Below are 20990 nucleotides of genomic sequence, written 5' to 3'. Positions count from 1 at the left end.
AAAGCATAATCACATACCCCAGTTACTGCACTTGACACCACACGGGCATGTTTGTATTCTTGATCTGATTTCAGCTGACACGAGAAGGCAAAAACGCCTCTTTTACAGAAGCGCCCCTGGAGATGCAAGGGCATACGTTCACACATATCATTCATGTTGCATGTAAATACACATGATCAGCAAGACAGAAGTCTCCATGATACAAAGAGACAAGCCCATTACTCACATACTGACTAATGATAGCATACACAGGGGAAACAAAATGATCCTTTATTATCTCTCTGACTGCATTTTTCACACATCACTTGCAAGGTTGTTGCAGCTAGCCTGACTCGTATGAGATAGACATGTTTATACCAAGCGCACAAACTCCTGTTTGACCTTCAGAGTAGCCTGGATACCCAAGCAGAAAAAATATGTTCAACAATTTCACTCATAATTAAAATATTTCCAGGTGTGCTAGGGATAAAGCTCAAAACAATGTCATTGCATAACCTGTCTGAGAATAATGAACTTGTGAGCTTTACAGATAGCATTAATCATAAGGACAAATAAGAGCAGATTTGTACAATATTTGAAGATAAGCTATAATGCACAGCAAAGCAGTTGGATAAGTCAACTAAACACACCTTGTCTAAATATTTTAAATGTGAGCTCAGTTTCTTTTGGTAACACTGGAGATTACCGTGTAGTGCTGGGACATTCATCTGTTTGACTGAAAGTTCTCAAGTTAAACACATCTATTGTTCGCTAGTAGTTGTATATGATTTGTTATTATTGTGTTTGCTGCCCTGTAAGGTGGAGCAGTAAAACAAAATGCTTTATATGCTGCAGTACTGTGTATCTATTGTATTAAAACTATAACTGACAGTCACCTCAAGTTTATAAGTTAATAAACAGCTGTGGAGCGCGCTCGAGAAACGTATTCAGCGCATTACGGCAGATGTTTGATTATGAGTTGGTGGTTGGCAGTTATGCCACAGGGATTTTGTTTGAAATAAAGTTTGTTTGTTGTTTCTTATATTATTAACAATACCCAGCTGCCAACACAGCATGACTACTGAATACTTTACAAAGGGAAGAGAGTTTGCATTATATTCAAGAATTAAACTTTCTGTACAGTTTGTTTAAGATATAGAACCTAAGAGCATATATTAAAGGAGCATGACATTCGGCCCATCAGTGCTCATCTGGTTCCGTGTAGCTGATTGATCTCAAAACTTAAAGGATCCCAATGATTCAGCTTCAACAACTTGGTTAGTGTAGGTAACCCATTCCATCCCCTCACCACTCGCAGTGTAAAGAAGTGTCGCCTACTCTCTTTTGTAACCCTAACTACGCTTTAGTTTATAATGGTGTCCTCGCATCTTGGTGTTTGTGCTGCGCTTAAAGTATTACCTTTGTCAACTTTAAAGATTTTAAAGACTTCAATCAAGTTCCCCTAATTTTCAGCCTGTTTTCACGGCTCATTCCCTTAAGTCCTGGGATTAGTCTGGTTGCTTTTGGTTGGACTCTGTCCAGGGCTACCATGTCCTATTAGTAATGCACTGTCCAGAACTGAATACAGTGTTCTGTGTGCAGTCTAATGATAACGCCCTTTGATGCCTGTCCGTTGGAATCCAAGCAGTTGTGTTCTGGTCTAGCTCAGTCGATTGATTGTGTGCGTGGGCAGATCAGAGAAAAACAAAAACAGCAGCAGAACCCACGTATGGAAGAGAAGAACTAAAATCAACTTCAATTCAAAATACAATCAATTTCACCAGCTAGTTTTGAGCACACTGTGTTACTTAAGCTCCACCAAAGCATCAATGTGTGCTTAGAAAGAACGGAGAATAAAAGATTTATTCTTGTAGGCAAGATAGTTATCCACAATTAAAGTAAAGCAACAGCAGACGCCTCTGTGCTGGTAGAATATGAATCACATAGCAATTTGATATAGCACTATAGGGACTATGTGGTGCGGAAATACACAATGCCCCCATACCTTCACAAGTAGACTCCACTTGAATATTAATCATGAGAATATCACCTGGAATGCAACCCACACCGCGTGAGCTGTGCTCATTAAAACATCTCTGCATTGTGTTACTGTTCACGTTTTATCAGTGTCGAGAAACAGCTAGGCCACAGCTTAATTAGTCCCTGTTAGTCTCTTTTGGCCTGCCTTTAAATTGCTCTGTTCTCATTGGTAATTAAATTAGATCAACATAGCTCAAAAGTGACCCACTTTTTGTTGTTCTTTAATGCAAACTTGACAACTGAAATTGCTATCTATTGCCCGTGAATGCTTAATAGGCATGCAAATGGATTGCACTGAGTTCCCCAATACTGTTCTTAAATGAATACTAACTGAAGTTTAAAATCAATTTTATTACCTTGTGTTAGCATTAGAAGTATTATCGCAGGAAGTGGTTAAAAGATAAACAACAGGAAAAAGGGGGAGCAGTCATAATATTGTCTGTGCTAATAAGAGGTAAGAAAATAACTTTCAAAACTTTTGTTACCACTTTAAAATGAAGGATGTCTGGTTGCCTCATTTTGAATTGCAATTGAAGTAAAAACAAAAAAAATCACCTTTAACAAGCCTCAAGTGCGAAACATTGAATTCTATAAAATGCATAAGACATGTGGGCAGATGTGAGATTGACAAAGAGGAATCTCTAACTCAGTTTTTAAAACACTGTAGTGTTATATTACTGATACTCAGAGCTACTCTTTAGGAAAGTCTCCCTTATTTATAAACTCTTGCTGTAAATCTTACAAATTTAAAAATAAATGAAAGCTGTAAAGCCTCTACTTCAGCTTCTTGAAAACCATTTTAAAAGTACAGGACAGGGCAGACAAACACAATAGAAATGTAAAGATGACAAAACAAATGCTCTCAGGATCTCAATACCGTTACGCTGAAAAACAAGATAAAGGATGTTGTGATCTTGACATAAACAAATTTTAAAAAATCCATGTCCTCAAGAGTCAACTTAAAAAAAAAAGATTAATGCAAAATTGTGGACACTTTTGTGTGTGTGTTTTTAAGCAAAGCTTAACTCTAAATTTATTGCAGGAGTGCTTTTCTGTTTTCTGAGAGCTCACTTTCCATTGTAAACCCTGAACACTGCAGAATACCCCCTGCCTCAGCCTGCTCCCCTAGGAGCTCAGACTGATGATGTCTCCTTATCAGTAGAATAATTAATATTTAAAAAAGACTCTAGTATGTACAGTACCATTTCATAAAGTGCACAGCTGTGTGTGTTCTGAATGCAAGACAATGGGCTGATCCACCTCGTGTCTAGTGCAGTACTGCCGCTGTTTTCTCTAGAGTATTCTTCCTCTGTTCCAGGTTGCTTTACCTCTTTGTAAAATTTGGTTGCTGAAATTATTTGATCTATATATTATTCTTCAGTCACTGTGTGCATAATTGTACCATGTTATGTTTCCTCTCTCTGTATCTATTTTATAATGCATATCTACAGGTAGTGGACAAAAAAATGGAAACACCTGGGTAAATGAGGGACACAGAGTATATTGAAAGCAAGGGCTTCCACACAGGTGTGGCTCATGCGTTAATTAAGCAAATAACATCCCAGCATGCTTAGGGTCATGTATAAAAATGCTGGACAGGCCTGGTTGCCTATAATTACGGCTAGCATGGCTGCAAGAGGAGACCTCAGTGACTTTGAAAGAGGGGTGATTGTTGGGGCGCGTTTCACTGGAGCTTTAGTGACCAAGACAGCTCAACTTGACATCATCAGCAAAGGGCAACAGTGGACGGAAGCGCATACTCCAGGATCGTGATATTCGTGCATTAATTCGAAGTGCAAGGCAAAACAGGCGAGCAACTGCAGATCAATTGACTGCAAATTTAAACCTGGGGTGCAAGAAACCAGTTTAATCAAAAACGGTCCGCCAAGAACTCCACAGAGCGGGATACCATAGTGGCCCAACACCCTATTAAGTGACTTTACATTGGTGTTTCCATTTTTTTGTCCACTACCTGTATTTTGTCAGGACAACCTCTCGAAATCCCATACAGTTCAAATAAACTGTGATACAGCTATCTGAAAGGTTTGTATCAGACAGTGTTGTAAAAACGTTTCTATTATGCTGAGATATGGGACAACGGTTCATGCACTTTGGGTCAGACCACCATAGCCTAACCATGAAGCTAGCTGAAACCAGTTAAGAAAGACAAGAACAATAACAGTGGAACAGTGATAGAATTGTCAGAATAGGAGCATAGCACCAGCGGTCTTACCCAGTGAGCGATTTGGAGAATACAGCTCCTGAGGAGGACCTCCAGCCCTGCCTTGAGAGAACGTTCTTAGTGTGCAGGTAGATCTGATCAGTCTAACGCTGGTATCCTATGAACTAGTCTGTCTAATATTCCTCCAGCCCTGCCTTGAGAGAACATTTTTTGTATAAAGAAATATTCTCAATAACTGTCTGTTGTCTATAATCATGCAATGATGGAATGGGTGTTATTAAATAAACCATGTAATTTGATTTGGTTTGCCTAAAGAAGTTTGTCATTGTTTTTATTATTATATATTTATGACATAAGGGCATTGAATAAGTCATACACAATCCTACACAAAGGGATATAAAACATTATTAGTTAAAAACATTAGTTAAAATAAAGCGTGACTGTGTAATATAGTGATAATTATTTTTTTAAAATATTCTGAAGTTCTCCCCATACCTGATGCAGCAGGTGCTACTTACTAGATAATTGACTGCAGTGCCAGTGAAGTGTCCCAAGCCAAAGGCACATAATTAAAAGACATGGTCATTTGAAAGGTAATCCCACTGCTGTGGATATTAATGGTGTTGTGTTATGAAGACATTTCTTTAATGTGTTTTTACAGGTTTCATTTTCTTCTGGTTGCATGGCTGTCTGAAACTATGCCACTGTCACAGTGATTTACATAGCTTCTGTTAGAGGCCAGGATAATGAGTGCTCCGCTCTGAAACACTGTACTGCAGTCCCTCTGTGCTAGCTTCCAATTTATACCACCAAAATAGCTGAAATATTGCTGAGTGTGTTGCTTAGAATAAAAACACATTAACAGTACATTATTTTCGGGGGCTCCCGAGTGGCGCATCCAGTAAAGGTGCTCCGCGTGGAGTGCAGAATGTGCCCTATAGCCTGGAGACTGTGTATATGCTGTGTTTGTTTCTAAGGCTATGAAGGTTATTTTGTTCCCCGGGTCCTAAGCTGTCCAGTTTTATATAGGGATTTTGTAAAGAGGTCGATACTCCCATTTAAAAGTCCTCCGGGCAGGCACTGGAGGCTCTCCAGCAGTGTCCTGCAGATGATTTTTTTATTTGAACCTTTCCTTTTTTATTGAAAAGACACCAAAAGTAGAGCACCTCCTGCAGAACCGTGCCCCCTGTACTAACACCGTGAGTGGACATTGGTTCAGCTCGGGCTCAGCGAGAAGCTCCCTGTTTAGAGCCGATAGCATGGAACAGACCCCAGTGTTACCTGATATCCCCCGGGTCTTCTGTGACCAGCACGTCAGTCTTGCAGCTTGCCAGGGGATTAATGGAGAGTTCCACTGGAGGGACTACGAAACTCTTACTGACCGGCAGCCACAGGCCCTGTCCAAGGCTGTACGTGGATCTGATTGAGACAGGAAAAGATAGCAGTGTCTCAGCAGTGTACTTGCATTCTTATCTGTTCAACTTAGGCTCAAAACTATCACTAGGGCAGGGGTACACAATGCTGGTCTCTATAGGAATCTAAAACAGATTGAAAGTAAATTTGGTGGTCTTAAAATACATATGACAAAAGCATCATACAATTCAACACAATGTGCAGTGCCTGCTTCTGAGAGTGAATGGCAGGCGGTGGGTGAATGACTTTAGCCGGCTCCATTAATTTAGTATCAGTTTGGAGTCTATTTATTATTTCAGCCTTGAGCCCAAATGTAAATGAATAAACAGCCATGATTTATCAGTATAACATATATATTAGACCCTGATAATGACGTGATACAGCCATCTGATGAGCTCATTGTAGGTCAGATTGACCAGAAACCCACTTATGAGATAGTATAGCAGTTCATTTTCACAATGAGGTGTATGAGAGGACAGTCTGGTAAAGCAGTTCAGTTTCACAGTGAGGTGTATGAGAGGATGGAGTAGAAATCCTGCCATTGCACAGCTTCAAAGCTGATAATTAGGTATAATGGAAAGCAGGGGTTACAGGGATCAGATATTTATAAAAGCAATTTCATCAGCTAGGGAAGAAATAGGTTTGTGAATCGGTTGTGCATACTTAATTAGCTCATTGGCATATTGAAAGACAATAAAGGTCTATATTAGGGATGGGCACCAATATTGGTATTTTGATATGATATCGATAATATCGCAATATTGTGGGATTAAAAAAAAAAAAAAAAAAAAGAATGTACGCTCGCAGAGGCATACTTTTTATTGCTAATACTGCTAAAAATACAAATGCAGTATAATCACATTTATTTCATATTAATTTGCAGCAAACCCTATACATATCAATCATTGTCAGCCTCATAGGCAAACACCACACTAAAGTATTATTAAACCATTGTATTGCTGTTTAGGTACCAGACGCTATTCGCATGCTGCATTAAACACTATTGGCATTACTTTGAGATATGCGCATGCGTCCACGGTTGACTGCATTTTGTCCATGTGCTTACTTACACTAGTATTAATGTATTTTTAAAATGTGAACTTTCGCTATTATAAATGAGATGTACTTTTAAAACATCAAAACACATCTCAAAATAATGCAAAATTCAGCATGACACCGTACTTAATACTTTTAGAGGTGTCGTGAGTCAGCATTCACACGCAGCAGCTGACAATTCAATTACTTCCTTCCGGATTGGCTAAAAAGTCTGTGCGCAGTGAAGTATAGAATTTTGGTTTTGAGGTGGTTGATGATAGAATAGTATAACAATATAACAAGACCTTGTTTTTCTCCATGGATATTGTGAAGCAAAGTACCACTAAGTTAAAGTAAGTTATTGATTTTCATATGTAAATATCTGTTTACATATATGTATATGTTTCATATTGCAATTGTGTTATTATATCATTCTGTGTTTTGGAAGACTTTGATATTATCGATATACAATTTTCATATCATTGCCCACCCCTAGTCTATAATGTTATTATTTTATTTATAATTATTAAGAAATATTGAGAATCAAGTGGCTCTAACTACACTGTAATTGCACTATGATGGCATGGGTTGTTACATAGTAATTACATTGTAAATTTACAAACACATGTGCAAATACAGTAATTACAAAAGATAAGCAACAGCCAGCATTTTTCATGTTGTATCTATGCACGCTGTAGCACTGTGACTACACAAGCGCATGTGTAATTGTTGAGTTACTACCATGTAATTACAATGTCGTTAATGAAACGTAATGTAAAGTGCAATGCATCACTCATATGAGCCCATTTACACAAAATGAATACTATGTATAACTAGGGCGTCTATTTTTCGGTTTTTATTCACTTAATTTTACGGTGCTTATTTTTAGCTATTTTCAAGTTTTATGTAAATCGTTTTTTGGGGGGGCTTTCGCTTTTTATATACTATATGAAATTATTGTTTTCGGTTACTTTCCAAAATGCTTGGGTCTTCTTTTTCTCTCTCAATATGTATAGTATCTTGACAGTACTTACACACTTAAGCTGTACCGTCTTTCATTGGCTGTCTTCCACAGTGAAATCCTATGGTCACGGGCACTTGGTTCTGGTTTTTTGTGTGTCTAGGCATTTTTTTTACATTTCCCCATTTGCAATTCTTTTATTTTATTTTATTCTAGTCCCATGAACAAGCCTTCTAATTGTAATCTCGTTTTAAATCTTGCAAGCAGAGTCTCCAATAGAAATGTAGGAATTTGCTGCCACTCAGTAGTTGGGGCGGGTTTAAAGTATTCAGAACAAATCAATGATAGATACAAGTCAGGAAGCGGGGACACTGCCCAACTGCACAGGAAAAGTAATTTGTGTTTGTTTTTCTGTAGTAGGTTTATTATTTTTCTTTTTTTAATGGGAAAGGGTGAAGTCAGCCTGAATTGAGTAACCATTTCCAGTGTTTTTCTGGTGTTTATTGGCTATACACTGATTTCATTTCATTTGTATCAGGGGTATTTTATTGGGTTTATTGGTTAACACAGAACATCAGAAGCCCATATATAGCCTATGCTGTGTCCTATAGAGTGCACATTTTATTTTAATAAAAAGTTCACTATATTAAATATATAAATTGTACACATATGCACTGTTTTTATTTTGTATGTATTTATTCATGTTTGTTCCAGAGGGCATACAGGAACCTGCTTTGTGGATTTTCTAACAGAATACATAAGCCTGTTTACTATTGACACCTTTGAAGGCAGTGTGAATAACCTTTCATTTAACATTACGCAGGCAGCATGTTAGTGTCGTACCCTTATCACTTAGGTTTGAAGGCACCCAAGAGCTTTGAACTGTGGATGACATCATCCTTCACAGATGAACCATGAAATAAAATGACTGTGGATATTCTGGAGACCTTTTAAAATAAGTGTTTCTGTGGCCGGACATTTCAATCTGAATCAGGATGTTCAAACTAACAACAGATTGTGTTGCTGTGAACCTTACTTATTAGAGTAGCAGTAATACTGTCAATTGCCGTACCTGAATATCTTCTCTGGAGCCTGCTCCCCCGTGACGAGGTCATAACCTCGTTCCAGCGTCGTGTACGGCCAGGGCCTGCATAGAGAGAACACTATGAACTGGGAACAGGATTGTCAATGGAAACATGGGACAAGGTGCCTTTAACTAGCCTGGCATCTCCAGAATGGCAAGCTCGTATCATGAGCCCTTACTGCATATCAATACAGTGAAGAAAGAAAGAAAGAAAGAAAGAAAGAAAGAAAGAAAGAAAGAAAGAAAGAAAGAAAGAAAGAAAGCATTAAAGAAAGGAAGAAAGAAAGACCTATATTTCTGAATGTCTAAATGTTTTAATATGGGTTGGGTAGGCTGTTACTGTCGAGTATGATTTAACACAACTAAACTGTTTCTGTTTTCAATATAAACCAGGAAAATGTCTTGGAAACATCCTTTTAACACATGGAGGAAGGAATTCTAAGGTGTTTGCAAGGATCTCATTTTGCCAATCTAATTAGCATTAGCGCTAAAGCTGCAGAGACTGAGTTGTTTAAGTGGAAATGTATGTTACATTCTGAACAGCTGCCAAGGACAGGGGAAAGAGCAAGATACTTGTAGATGCCTCCGGCCTGATTCCTCTAGAATTCCTGTACAAAGGAGTAGACTAAATGTTCTGGAAACACTTCAGTTTAGGTGTAGCTATACATATACATATTTTATGCTTCTTTCACAAAACTTACACTGTATCTCTCTTGTTGTCTCCCTTGTAATGATTTACCTGTTATGGTCACTAATATTATTGTACTAAGAATTGTTGATCTTGCACCACTCTTTTGAACTACAGCGTTATCCCCTAGGGGTTGTACTGTACAAGACAAAGGTGAAGTGTTTAAACATTTGCTGTTCCGTGTTTAAAGCTTTGCATGCCGTGCTTAAAGCTCTGCATTCCGTGCTTAAAACTTTGCATTCCGTGCTTAAAACTGTGCAATGCATGCTTAAAGCTCTGCATTCCGTGCTTACAACTGCATTCCGTGCTTAAAGCTTTGCATTCCGTGCTTAAAGCTCTGCATTCCGTGCTTACAACTGCATTCCGTGCTTAAAGCTTTGCATTCCGTGCTTAAAACTATGCATTCCGTGCTTAAAGCTCTGCATTCCGTGCTTAAAACTATGCATTGCATGCTTAAAACTATGCATTCCGTGCTTAAAGTGTTGTATTCCGTGCTTAAAACTGCAATCCGTGCTTAAAACTGCATTCCGTGCTTACAACTGCATTCCGTGCTTAAAGCTTTGCATTCCGTGCTTAAAACTCTGCATTGCATGCTTAAAACTATGCATTCCGTGCTTAAAGCTTTGCTATCTCATTGTAAAATTCCACATTAAGCCACGGTGTCTAATCTGCAATTGAAGTGATAAGTGAGTATCAGAAGCAGCTCAAGGCAGTTTAGTCTGAAGGATTGGAGAGCTTGAAAACCAGGACTGTAACCTGTTACAGTCACAAGGATAATGGATTCCTGTGACAGAGCGGTTGCAGTACTGACGTCCCGGACCAGGAAGAAGCAATACAAAAACAAAGGCAAAGGTAGGTAGGGGAAACGAGACGCGTTTGCGCTCGGGTTTTAATAATAAATCAAACAATAAACAAAACACTCTATAACAAACAAAAGGGCTCGATGGCCAACCAAAAAGACAAACACAAAACAGGCTTTAAACAAACCAAAAAAGAACCACTCACACTCTCTCTCACACACACGTCGTCTCACAGTTTCAAACACTCACCTCTAACAAACACTCTCCTCCTAACAAACCCAACCACTCCCTTTTATACAGGTGCCTGGGCTAATTGGGCAATTCGCACCTCATTAGCCCAGGCACATTCCGCACATTCCACACATTCCTCACACATAAATTCACTGAACCACACCCCAAACTCACTCACATCCACTCTAAACAATACAAAAAACACAGAACCACCACAAAATAGGCTGCACCCCATCACACACCTCCCCTCCTTGTGTGCAGCACAACATGGCCTAAATGGCCACCTCCCCCCTCAGTCTCAAAGTCCCGGAAGAGGGGGAAGCACAGTGTCCATGGGGGTGGCCATGGTGGGAGGTCAGGCACCCCCCAACTCTTCGTGGCCGGCAGCTCCCTCTTCCGGGGCTCCTGCCACACACTATCCTGCCGCAAACGTGCGGCTGGGGGAGCTGGTCTCCTGACCTCCCCCCCCTTCTTCACGGCCGGCATTTCCCCTCCGTGGGGCTCCGGCCACAGTGTAGCGACCCCAGGCGAAGCAGGACCCTCAACGACCCCAGGCGAAGCAGGATCCCTGGCGACCCCAGGCGAAGCAGGATCCCTGGCGACCCCAGGCGAAGCAGGATCCCTGGCGACCCCAGGCGACGGCAGCAGCAGCGGACCCTCGGGAGGCGACGGCAGCAGCAGCGGACCCTCGGGAGGCGACGGCAGCAGCAGCGGACCCTCGGGAGGCGACGGCAGCAGCAGCGGACCCTCGGGAGGCGACGGCAGCAGCAGCGGACCCTCGGGAGGTGGAGGCAGAGGCAGCTCCTGCTCCTCTCCCTCGGGTGGTGGTGGTGGTGGAGGCAGAGGCAGCTCCTGCTCCTCTCCCTCAGGTGGTGGAGGCAGAGGCAGCTCCTGCTCCTCTCCCTCGGGTGGTGGCGGTTCAGGCAGAGGCAGCTCCTGCTCCTCTCCCTCGGGTGGTGGTGGTGGTGGAGGCAGAGGCAGCTCCTGCTCCTCTCCCTCAGGTGGTGGAGGCAGAGTTAGCTCTTGCTCCTCTCCCACGGGTGGTGGCGGTGGAGGCAGAGGCAGCTCCTGCTCCTCTCCCTCGGGTGGTGGTGGTGGTGGAGGTAGAGGCAGCTCCTGCTCCTCTCCCTCAGGTGGTGGAGGCAGAGTTAGCTCTTGCTCCTCTCCTTCGGGTGGTGGTGGTGGAGGCAGAGGCAGCTCCTGCTCCTCTCCCTCGGGTGGTGGTGGTGGAGGCAGAGGCAGCTCTTGCTCCTCTCCCTCGGGTGGTGGTGGTGGAGGCAGAGGCAGCTCCTGCTCCTCTCCCTCGGGTGGTGGAGGCAGAGGCAGCTCCTGCTCCTCTCCCTCGGGTGGTGGCGGTGGAGGCAGAGGCAGCTCCTGCTCCTCTCCCTCGGGTGGTGGTGGTGGAGGCAGAGGCAGCTCCTGCTCCTCTCCTTCGGGTGGTGGAGGGAACAGCAGCTCATCTCCCTCCGGTGGCACTGCTGGCTCCTTCGCCAGCGGGGTTAGAGCTGTTGGCGCTGCCGGCTCCTCCGACAGCGGGGTTAGGGCTGGTGGCGCTGCCGGCTCCTCCGACAGCGGGGTTAGGGCTGGTGGCGGGCGTCTCCGCTGGGCTCCCTTAAGCAGCAAAAACAGCGGCTGCTGTGGAGCCTGAGCTTCACGCCCTCGTCTCTCCCAAAAAAAAATAGGGGTTTGGGCCTTCAGCTCCTCCCCTCCGGACACAGGACGCACCGACTCCTCCCTCTCGGGCCGTGGACGCACCGACTCCTCCCTCTCGGGCCGTGGACGCACCGACTCCTCCCTCTTGGGACGTGGACGCACCGACTCCTCCCTCTTGGGACGTGGACGCACCGACTCCTCCCTCTTGGGACGTGGACGCACCGACTCCTCCCACTCGGGCTGTGGACGTTCGGGCTCCTCCCACTCGGGCTGTGGACGTTCGGGCTCCTCCCACTCAGGCGCAGGACGTTCGGGCTCCTCCCACTCAGGCGCAGGACGTTCGGGCTCCTCCCACTCAGGCGCAGGACGTTCGGGCTCCTCCCACTCAGGCGCAGGACGTTCGGGCTCCTCCCACTCAGGCGCAGGACGTTCGGGCTCCTCCCACTCAGGCGCAGGACGTTCGGGCTCCTCCTCCCCTGGCTCCTGCTCTGGGCAGTCCTCGTCCTCATGCCCATAAGCAATGCACATGGTGCACCACCTTGGCTCCCTCTGCTTCCTCCTCACTTTTCCCCCTCTCTGCCTCCTTCTGCTCACCTTCCTCCTTTGGGCTGGTTCCTCCTCCTCTTCCTGGAAGGGGCAGACAGCCACCGTGTGCCCATACACCCCGCAGGCAAGGCACCAACCTTGGTCCTCCAACCTGCCGAGGAGATCCTCCAGCTCACTGCAGCCGTCTCTCCAGTTCCAGCCTTCCATTTTTTTTTTTTTTTTTTTTTTAATTTACTTTTCCACAAAAAACAATTTTCGAAAAAAATAAAAAAAACGCCCTTTGTATTCCTGGTCCGGCTCCTGTAGGCGTTTATCCCACGCAGGACACCATATGTGACAGAGCGGTTGCAGTACTGACGCCCCGGACCAGGAAGAAGCAATACAAAAACAAAGGCAAAGGTAGGTAGGGGAAACGAGACGCGTTTGCGCTCGGGTTTTAATAATAAATCAAACAATAAACAAAACACTCTATAACAAACAAAAGGGCTCGATGGCCAACCAAAAAGACAAACACAAAACAGGCTTTAAACAAACCAAAAAAGAACCACTCACACTCTCTCTCACACACACGTCGTCTCACAGTTTCAAACACTCTCCTCCTTACAAACACTCACCTCTAACAAACACTCTCCTCCTAACAAACCCAACCACTCCCTTTTATACAGGTGCCTGGGCTAATTGGGCAATTCGCACCTCATTAGCCCAGGCACATTCCACACATTCCTCACACATAAATTCACTGAACCACACCCCAAACTCACTCACATCCACTCTAAACAATACAAAAAACACAGAACCACCACAAAATAGGCTGCACCCCATCACAATTCCTCACGGATGTTATTATAATGCAGAAAGGGAACTGGAATACAGTGTGTATCAGTATGGACAAGGAACACACACAAGACTGTGTCAAACTGTATCTGTTCAAAAGAACTAGAGATAATTAGGAAAATGCGAGCTTGCTTGGGTATGTACAGGAGTGAACTGGTGTGCAATTTAGCTAAACTGATGTATGAGCTTCAAATGTCATGTTTACATTCCCATTCCTATTGTGTTTATTCCATTGTCACATTCAAATCATGTGACAATGTGACCTTTCCACTCCCCTAGCCCCACCTACTCTACATACATATCCACAGAGGGAGTGCGTGGGGCTGGAAGAGTTGAAAGGTTACTGTACATTGTCACATGATTTGGATGGAATGCGGAAGTCCCAACACTTCGGATTCACCAGGCAAGCTCAAGCCAGTTAATGAATATATAGTGAAAAAACATAATAACATAATATTTACAAAGCAGAACCTAGAAGCACTCTGAATGATAGATGTGTTCCAGGGTATTTGAGCATCTAAACATGCTGCTCATACTGCATTGTCCTTACCCTTCATTCTCTCCCCAGTCGCTCCTCACACAAAGATGTTTATGCACAGGATCAGGGGAGTAGCCTTCATGACAGCTGCATTCACCTGAATAAAGGACACCGACAGGAACAGTAATTTATCTGAGCCCAAAATAAATTGGAGATGTCTTTATCTGCTGCCCTGTTCATCCATCAGGCAGGAACTCTGCCCAGTAATCATTTCACAACCTGCTCTCTTTCTGAGCTATTATCACTCCCCAAACCTTCCTCTGCGTCCGTCAGACTAACACATACTTCATAACTTCAATCTTAATTTAATAAGCTGGCATTCACAGAGAAATGACGAGGTAATGATGTATGCATTTAGAGGGAGCCTGGTGTTGTGCATTTTCAATGTGTCTACCAATGCAGATAAAGAGCCTGAAGGCTTTTTTCTACACCCCCACACCCCCAAGGCTGAAACACTGTATGTTGCCACAGAATCCTTTACGCCTTGTTGAAAATCACAAACAAAGCTTCTTATTTTTATAAGATCAAATCACAAGACCAATCCACCTGCATGATATAATAGAATACACTATTGTGTACCAAAACCAACATACTGTTACAATAATAACACACATTGGAGATGTCACTACAAGAGGCCTGGCTCACTGTTGAGTAGGGCTGGGCATATGAATGGGTACTTAGCTGTACAACTATGTATCCAAATCACCATCTTATAAAGGACCACAGTCAACATTAAAACAACTTCAATAGACAGTTTGACAAGAGATCTATTGCTTTACAATAATCCACATGCTAAAGTACTGCCAACACCTCCATGAGCCCAGGCCGTCCTTCCCTTTAGTATTTTAACTAGAGAAATACCATTGTGAAATTGCTTTGTTAATAAGGTAATTGTGATGGTGTTTATTAGATTAACTGTTATTTACAAATACTGGCTTTCAAGACTTCAAAGTTCTCTTCTTCTTCTTCTTCTTCTTCTTCTTTGAGGCATAGAACGCTAGTGCTACATACATACAGTATATACAGCAGCAAATCTAACAAACAGTATCCTCTCTTCAAATCAAATACCAGAAATACAATTTGGACTGGGCTTTCTTTTTCCCCACCCTAAAAGGGATGTATGTTAAAATGAATGTGCATACATCTATATCACATTTATCTAACTCTGTGTTTGATCATTGGGCTGTACTTATCCATGACTCTACTTGTGTGCATTAAAGTGGTTGAAGCTAACATTCTTTAACCTAATGTAGTATGGGATATCTTTTAGAATTGGAAATGGTGTCATTTCAGCCACAACATGTGTGCACATGTCTAACAGGCTAGGCGCCCATCATCATGTAGTCTTCCTTCAAATCATTTATGGATAGTTAGGATATGTGATGTATTTATAAGGGATTATCCCCGGGGATTCTAAAATGTGCCCTTTAGCTTTTGAAAATCCAGCTAATGATGTAGTGTATGTGACAGCACCTTCATGAGATATTCACAGTCTTTAACATGCGCTAATATTACAGATTACAAGTTCTGGGAGCCTTGGAAACGCAGCAGAACTGATTTATGATCTGTCAGAAGCTATAAGCTGTGCAATTCATAAAGAACAGGCGATGGCTACATAGCACATGCTGAGGATCTTGTTTTCCTCCAAACAAGGGCTCATTAAGGAGTTGACTATCCTCAGGCTTGTTGGTTTTCCCCCCCTTCCCTTCCCTGTTGAAATGTTACACTCATTAGAAAGAGTTTTTATTTGCTGTTTTATTATGAATGCTTCGAAAGTGTATTTTTTCTTGGCACTGGAGCATTCATTTCTGACAAATGTGGTATACAAAATATATATTCCACAAAATGAGAGGAATCCTAAAATGCTTGCAAAGCTTCCTGTGGGTATTGCATAAGAACACAAGGCCAGGGTGAGTGTGCCTTGTGGTAGTAAATAATAAGGGAATGCAGAGTAGTGGATCAACAGCAGTGAAAGAAGCCCCTTCATTCCAGTTATTGGATCTAAACAGTTCCTGGATGCGGATAACAGTTTCTGTTACTTAGAATCCACCTTTTTACTTTGTTGGCTCCCTCTACTTCTTTTTAGCAGGAACTTCCTTCACCACAAAACCTATTATAAAAGGTAAGGACATTATCATGGCACCCTGCATTCAAAAGTTTATCTACTATTTCTATCTATAAAATAAGACAAGTGAAATTATATATATATATATATATATATATATATATATATATATATATATATATATATATATATATATATATATATATATAATGATTTCCATTACACGAGAGTAGATGTTAAAACTTCATGCTGATTTGAACTCGGCTCTCGCCAAGATAAGCACCAACTAAGACGTAGCTTTACAGTAAACTAATGTGATCCATATGTGTCTCCATCCATTTACGTTTCCTTCCATATGATGATGTAGATATCCTTCTGTCTGGTGTTAATGGCTGAAGTGTAATGCTGGCTCCAGGGATCAGCTTATTTTGCCTCCCTGGCGCATCAGCACACACAACGGCTGCGATGCTGGCTCCGGGGATCAACCAAAGTGCGGCCTCCCCAGCGCATCAGCATGACAACCGTCTGGATTGAGCTAAGTAGGGTACATCTCTGGGGTTTTCAAGTGGGCACCTTCCATCCTCAGTGTTTCGTCGACTAGCCCACGACACCTCAAGAGGGCTCGACGGTGATTCTGGCGTCCCAGCATCACCCCCCTCCGTCCCCCACTCAACTCAGCCCAGCTTACTTACCTGTCCCCAGCCAGAATCTTTCCGTCTCAACCACAGCCAGTTGCTGCTCCTCTCTGCTGCTTCAGATAAGTTCTTCACTGTGCGACGCAACTCTTGGCCACTGAATCCGACGTCTCTGAGAAACCGGGTTGTAGAGTGTGCCACAAATCCTCGACAACCCACTTCCACTGGGTAAACCCGAACTCTCCATCCTCGCTGTTCCGCTTCAGTGGCTAGTTGAGCATACCGCAGTTTCTTCCTCTCATACGCCTCATCTACAGCATCCTCCCATGGCACTGTTAACTCTACCAGGTGAACAAGGCGTGCTGATCCAGACCACAAGACAATATCTGGTCGAAGGTTAGTGGTGGCAATCTCAGGTGGAAAAATAAGCCGTTGACCAACATCTGCCAGCATATTCCAGTCTCTAGCAGCTTCCAGTTGTCCTGGGCGAGGATTGGTTTTAACACCTTTTCTTGGTGGTTGCTCTCCTGGGCGGAGGAATGTTGTCTTTTGTGTGTAATGTTTTGATGGAACAGGTGGCAACTTATTGGTCATGTTACGCTTGTCTTCCAATGCTAAGGCCAAACATCGCAGCACCTGGTCATGGCGCCAAGTAAACCGTCCTTGGCTAAGAGCCACCTTACATCCTGTCAAAATGTGCCTTAATGTTGCAGGTGATGAACACAAAGGACATGAGGGATCCTCTCCTACCCAGAGGTTTAGGTTCTGTGGTGATGGGAGAACATCATATGTTGACCTGATGAGGAAACTGATCCTGCTCTGTTCCATTGACCATAGGTCTTGCCAGCCAATCTTGCGTTGTTCCACACTCTCCCATCTCATCCATTCTCCCTGTTTGGCCTGGGAAATGGCCTTTATACACCTCATCCTCTCCTCCTGCTTTTGCACCTCGTTGACTACCAGCTTCCTCCTTTGAGCTGGGGCCGCCTTGTGCCATGTAGGAGGAGTTGAACTGAAACCAAGACCCCCTCTTCCATGCTGAACTTGTCCCATGATATCACCAATTCGAAGGGCAGCCTTTGCATCTTCCACAGCTTTCTTTGCCGCCCACTTTCTTCCAGTTTTCAACACAGGTGCTGCCTCCCTTACGCATTTATCGCGTGACTCTACTAATGTCATTTCCAGTCTGACCTTGGCGCACTTAAACTCCTCGGTTAGAGCAGAGACTGGTAGCTGCAGTATTCCTTTACCATAAAGTCCCACTCTGCTGAGGCAGCGTGGAACTCCCAACCATTTCCTGATGTATGAACTGATTAAAGCTTCCAGCTTCTCTACTGTTGTCAAAGAAACCTCGTACACAGTCAGTGGCCACAGCAACCTCGGCAGTAGACCAAACTGAAAGCACCAGAGTTTTAGTTTACCTGGTAGAGCGCAGCTGTCTATGCTCTTCAACCCTTCCACTGCTTGTTGTCTAACTTCTCCCACACGAACTGTGTCCTTTAGATCCCCGTCGTACCATCTCCCAAGACTCTTCACTGGCTTCTCAGACACTGTTGGTATTGCCTCACCATTAATGAAGAATGTTTTATCTACTACTTTGCCTTTAATTATAGAGATGCTCCTTGATTTAGTGGTCTTAAATTGCATTCGTGCCCATTCAATGTTATTGGTTAATTTGCCCAATAATCGATTAGTGCAGGCTACTGTTGTAGTCATGGTTGTCATGTCATCCATATATGCTCGAATTGGTGGTAATCGCATTCCAGAAGCCAAGCGCTCTCCTCCTACTACCCATTTTGATGCCCTAATGATTACTTCCATTGCCATGGTAAAAGCCAGTGGAGAAATGGTGCATCCTGCCATTATTCCAACCTCTAGGCATTGCCATGTAGTGCTGAATTCTGAAGTTGAAAAACTGAATTGCAAATCTCCAAAATAGGCTTTCACTAAATTTGTTATTGTCATCGGTACACTGAAAAAATCAAATGCTGCCCAAAGTAGTTCATGTGGCACTGAACCATATGCATTAGCCAAATCCAGGAATGTCACATGGAGCTCCTTCCTCTCCTTTTTAGCTGATTGAATTTGTTGCCAGATCACATTGATGTGTTCTAAGCAACCTGGGAAACCTGGAATGCCCGCTTTTTGTATTGAAGTGTCAATGAAGCAGTACAGTACTGTGCAAAAGTTTTAGGCAGGTGTGAAAAAATGCTGTAAAGTAAGAATGCTTTCAAAAATAGACATGTTAATAGTTTATATTTATCAATTAACAAAATGCAAAGTGAGTGAACAGAAGAAAAATCTACATCAAATCAATATTTGGTGTGACCACCCTTTGCCTTCAAAACAGCATCAATTCTTCTAGGTACACTTGCACACAGTTTTTGAAGGAACTCGGCAGGTAGGTTGACCCAAACATCTTGGAGAACTAACCACAGTTCTTCTGTGGATTTAGGCAGCCTCAGTTGCTTCTCTCTCTTCATGTAATCCCAGACAGACTCGATGATGTTGAGATCAGGGCTCTGTGGGGGCCATACCATCACTTCCAGGACTCCTTGTTCTTCTTTACGCTGAAGATAGTTCTTAATGACTTTCGCTGTATGTTTGGGGTCGTTGTCATGCTGCAGAATAAATTTGGGGCCAATCAGATGCCTCCCTGATGGTATTGCATGATGGATAAGTATCTGCCTGTACTTCTCAGCATTGAGGAGACCATTAATTCTGACCAAATCCCCAACTCCATTTGCAGAAATGCAGCCCCAAACTTGCAAGGAACATCCACATGCTTCACTGTTGCCTGCAGACACTCATTCGTGTACCGCTCTCCAGCCCTTCGGCGAACAAACTGCCTTCTGCTACATCCAAATATTTCAAATTTTGACTCATCAGTCCAGAGCACCTGCTGCCATTTTTCTGCACCCCAGTTCCTGTGTTTTCGTGCATAGTTGAGTCGCTTGGCCTTGTTTCCACATCGGAGGTATGGCTTTTTTGGCCGCAAGTCTTCCATGAAGGCCACTTCTGACTAGACTTCTCCGGACAGTAGATGGGTGTACCAGGTTCCCACTGTTTTCTGCCAATTCTGAGCTGATGGCACAGCTGGACATCTTCCGATTGCGAAGGGAAGTAAGCATGATGTGTTTTTCATCTGCTGCAGTACGTTTCCTTGGTCGACCACTGCGTCTACGGTCCTCAACGTTGCCTGTTTCTTTGTGCTTCTTCAAAAGAGCTTGGACAGCACATCTGGAAACCCCTGTCTGCCTTGAAATTTCTGCCTGGGAGAGACCTTGCTGATGCAGTATAACTACCTTGTGTCTTGTTGCTGTGCTCAGTCTTGCCATGGTGTATGACTTTTGACAGTAAACTGTCTTCAGCAACCTCACCTTGTTAGCTGAGTTTGGCTGTTCCTCACCCAGTTTTATTCCTCCTACACAGCTGTTTCTGTTTTAGTTAATGATTGTGTTTCAACCTACATATTGAATTGATGATCATTAGCACCTGTTTGGTATAATTGTTTAATCATACATCTGACTATATGCCTACAAAATCCCTGACTTTGTGCAAGTTGATGCTGTTTTGAAGGCAAAGGGTGGTCACACCAAATATGGATTTGATTTAGATTTTTCTTCTGTTCACTCACTTTGCATTTAGTTAATTGATAAATATAATCTATTAACATGTCTATTTTTGAAAGCATTCTTACTTTACAGCATTTTTTCACGCCTGCCTAAAACTTTTGCATAGTACTGTACACGGAATTTTTACAAAATGTTGATATATTCCGTTATGTTTAAAGATAGTAGTTATTTTTAAGTGGAATTGCGAAATTCCATTCCTTTCTTATTTATTTGCTTCACATCTGTTTGGTGGAACACATGCAAAATATGGTGTGTGTCCAGGCACTTTACATTATGTAATATATTGTGAATACATTATATAATACATGTTTAGTAAATATATTGAATAATACATTTCTAAAAAATACATGGACAATATAATTGATATAGTGTTACCTGAAATTATATTTTAAATATATTTAAAATATGCAAATACATTGTAAATATATTTTCCATATGATGAAAATGGGCCAATTTTGTAATATGTTAAATATATTTTATATAATGTTACATATAATACATATATTTTTCCATATATTTTATCATTCCCAAAGACTATGAGTTTTATATGAATAATATGTTTACAAAAATATATTTAAAATATATATTTTTTTAGTATGGGTTTATCACATGTAAACAGAGAAAATAAATGTATGCTCTCTACACCTTCTTCTCCATCATTTGGACATTCG

At 42.6% G+C, this 20990-nt stretch overlaps 1 protein-coding gene across 2 annotated transcripts in view; it reads right to left on the bottom strand.

Moving 5' to 3' along the window:
* The window catches only part of LOC117422289 (astrotactin-2-like), a 643010-nt gene that overhangs the window by 323464 nt on the left and 298556 nt on the right, over positions 1-20990 (bottom strand). For both annotated transcript variants that reach the window (XR_009307362.1, XM_058987183.1), the window contains exons 7-9: positions 13997-14081; positions 8683-8757; positions 5483-5620 (exon numbers count right to left, since the gene is read on the bottom strand). Coding sequence is in view for 1 of the 2 variants with exons in the window: in XM_058987183.1 (XP_058843166.1) it covers positions 5483-5620; positions 8683-8757; positions 13997-14081 (298 nt within the window). In the remaining variant the exon portion in view is untranslated. The remainder of the gene's footprint in view (positions 1-5482; positions 5621-8682; positions 8758-13996; positions 14082-20990) is intronic.

The sequence above is a fragment of the Acipenser ruthenus genome, chromosome 15 (genome assembly GCF_902713425.1).
Source record: "Acipenser ruthenus chromosome 15, fAciRut3.2 maternal haplotype, whole genome shotgun sequence".
Lineage (NCBI taxonomy): Eukaryota > Metazoa > Chordata > Actinopteri > Acipenseriformes > Acipenseridae > Acipenser > Acipenser ruthenus.
The sequence above is the reverse complement of the archived record's forward strand: the minus strand, read 5'-3'. Positions and strand labels throughout refer to the sequence as shown.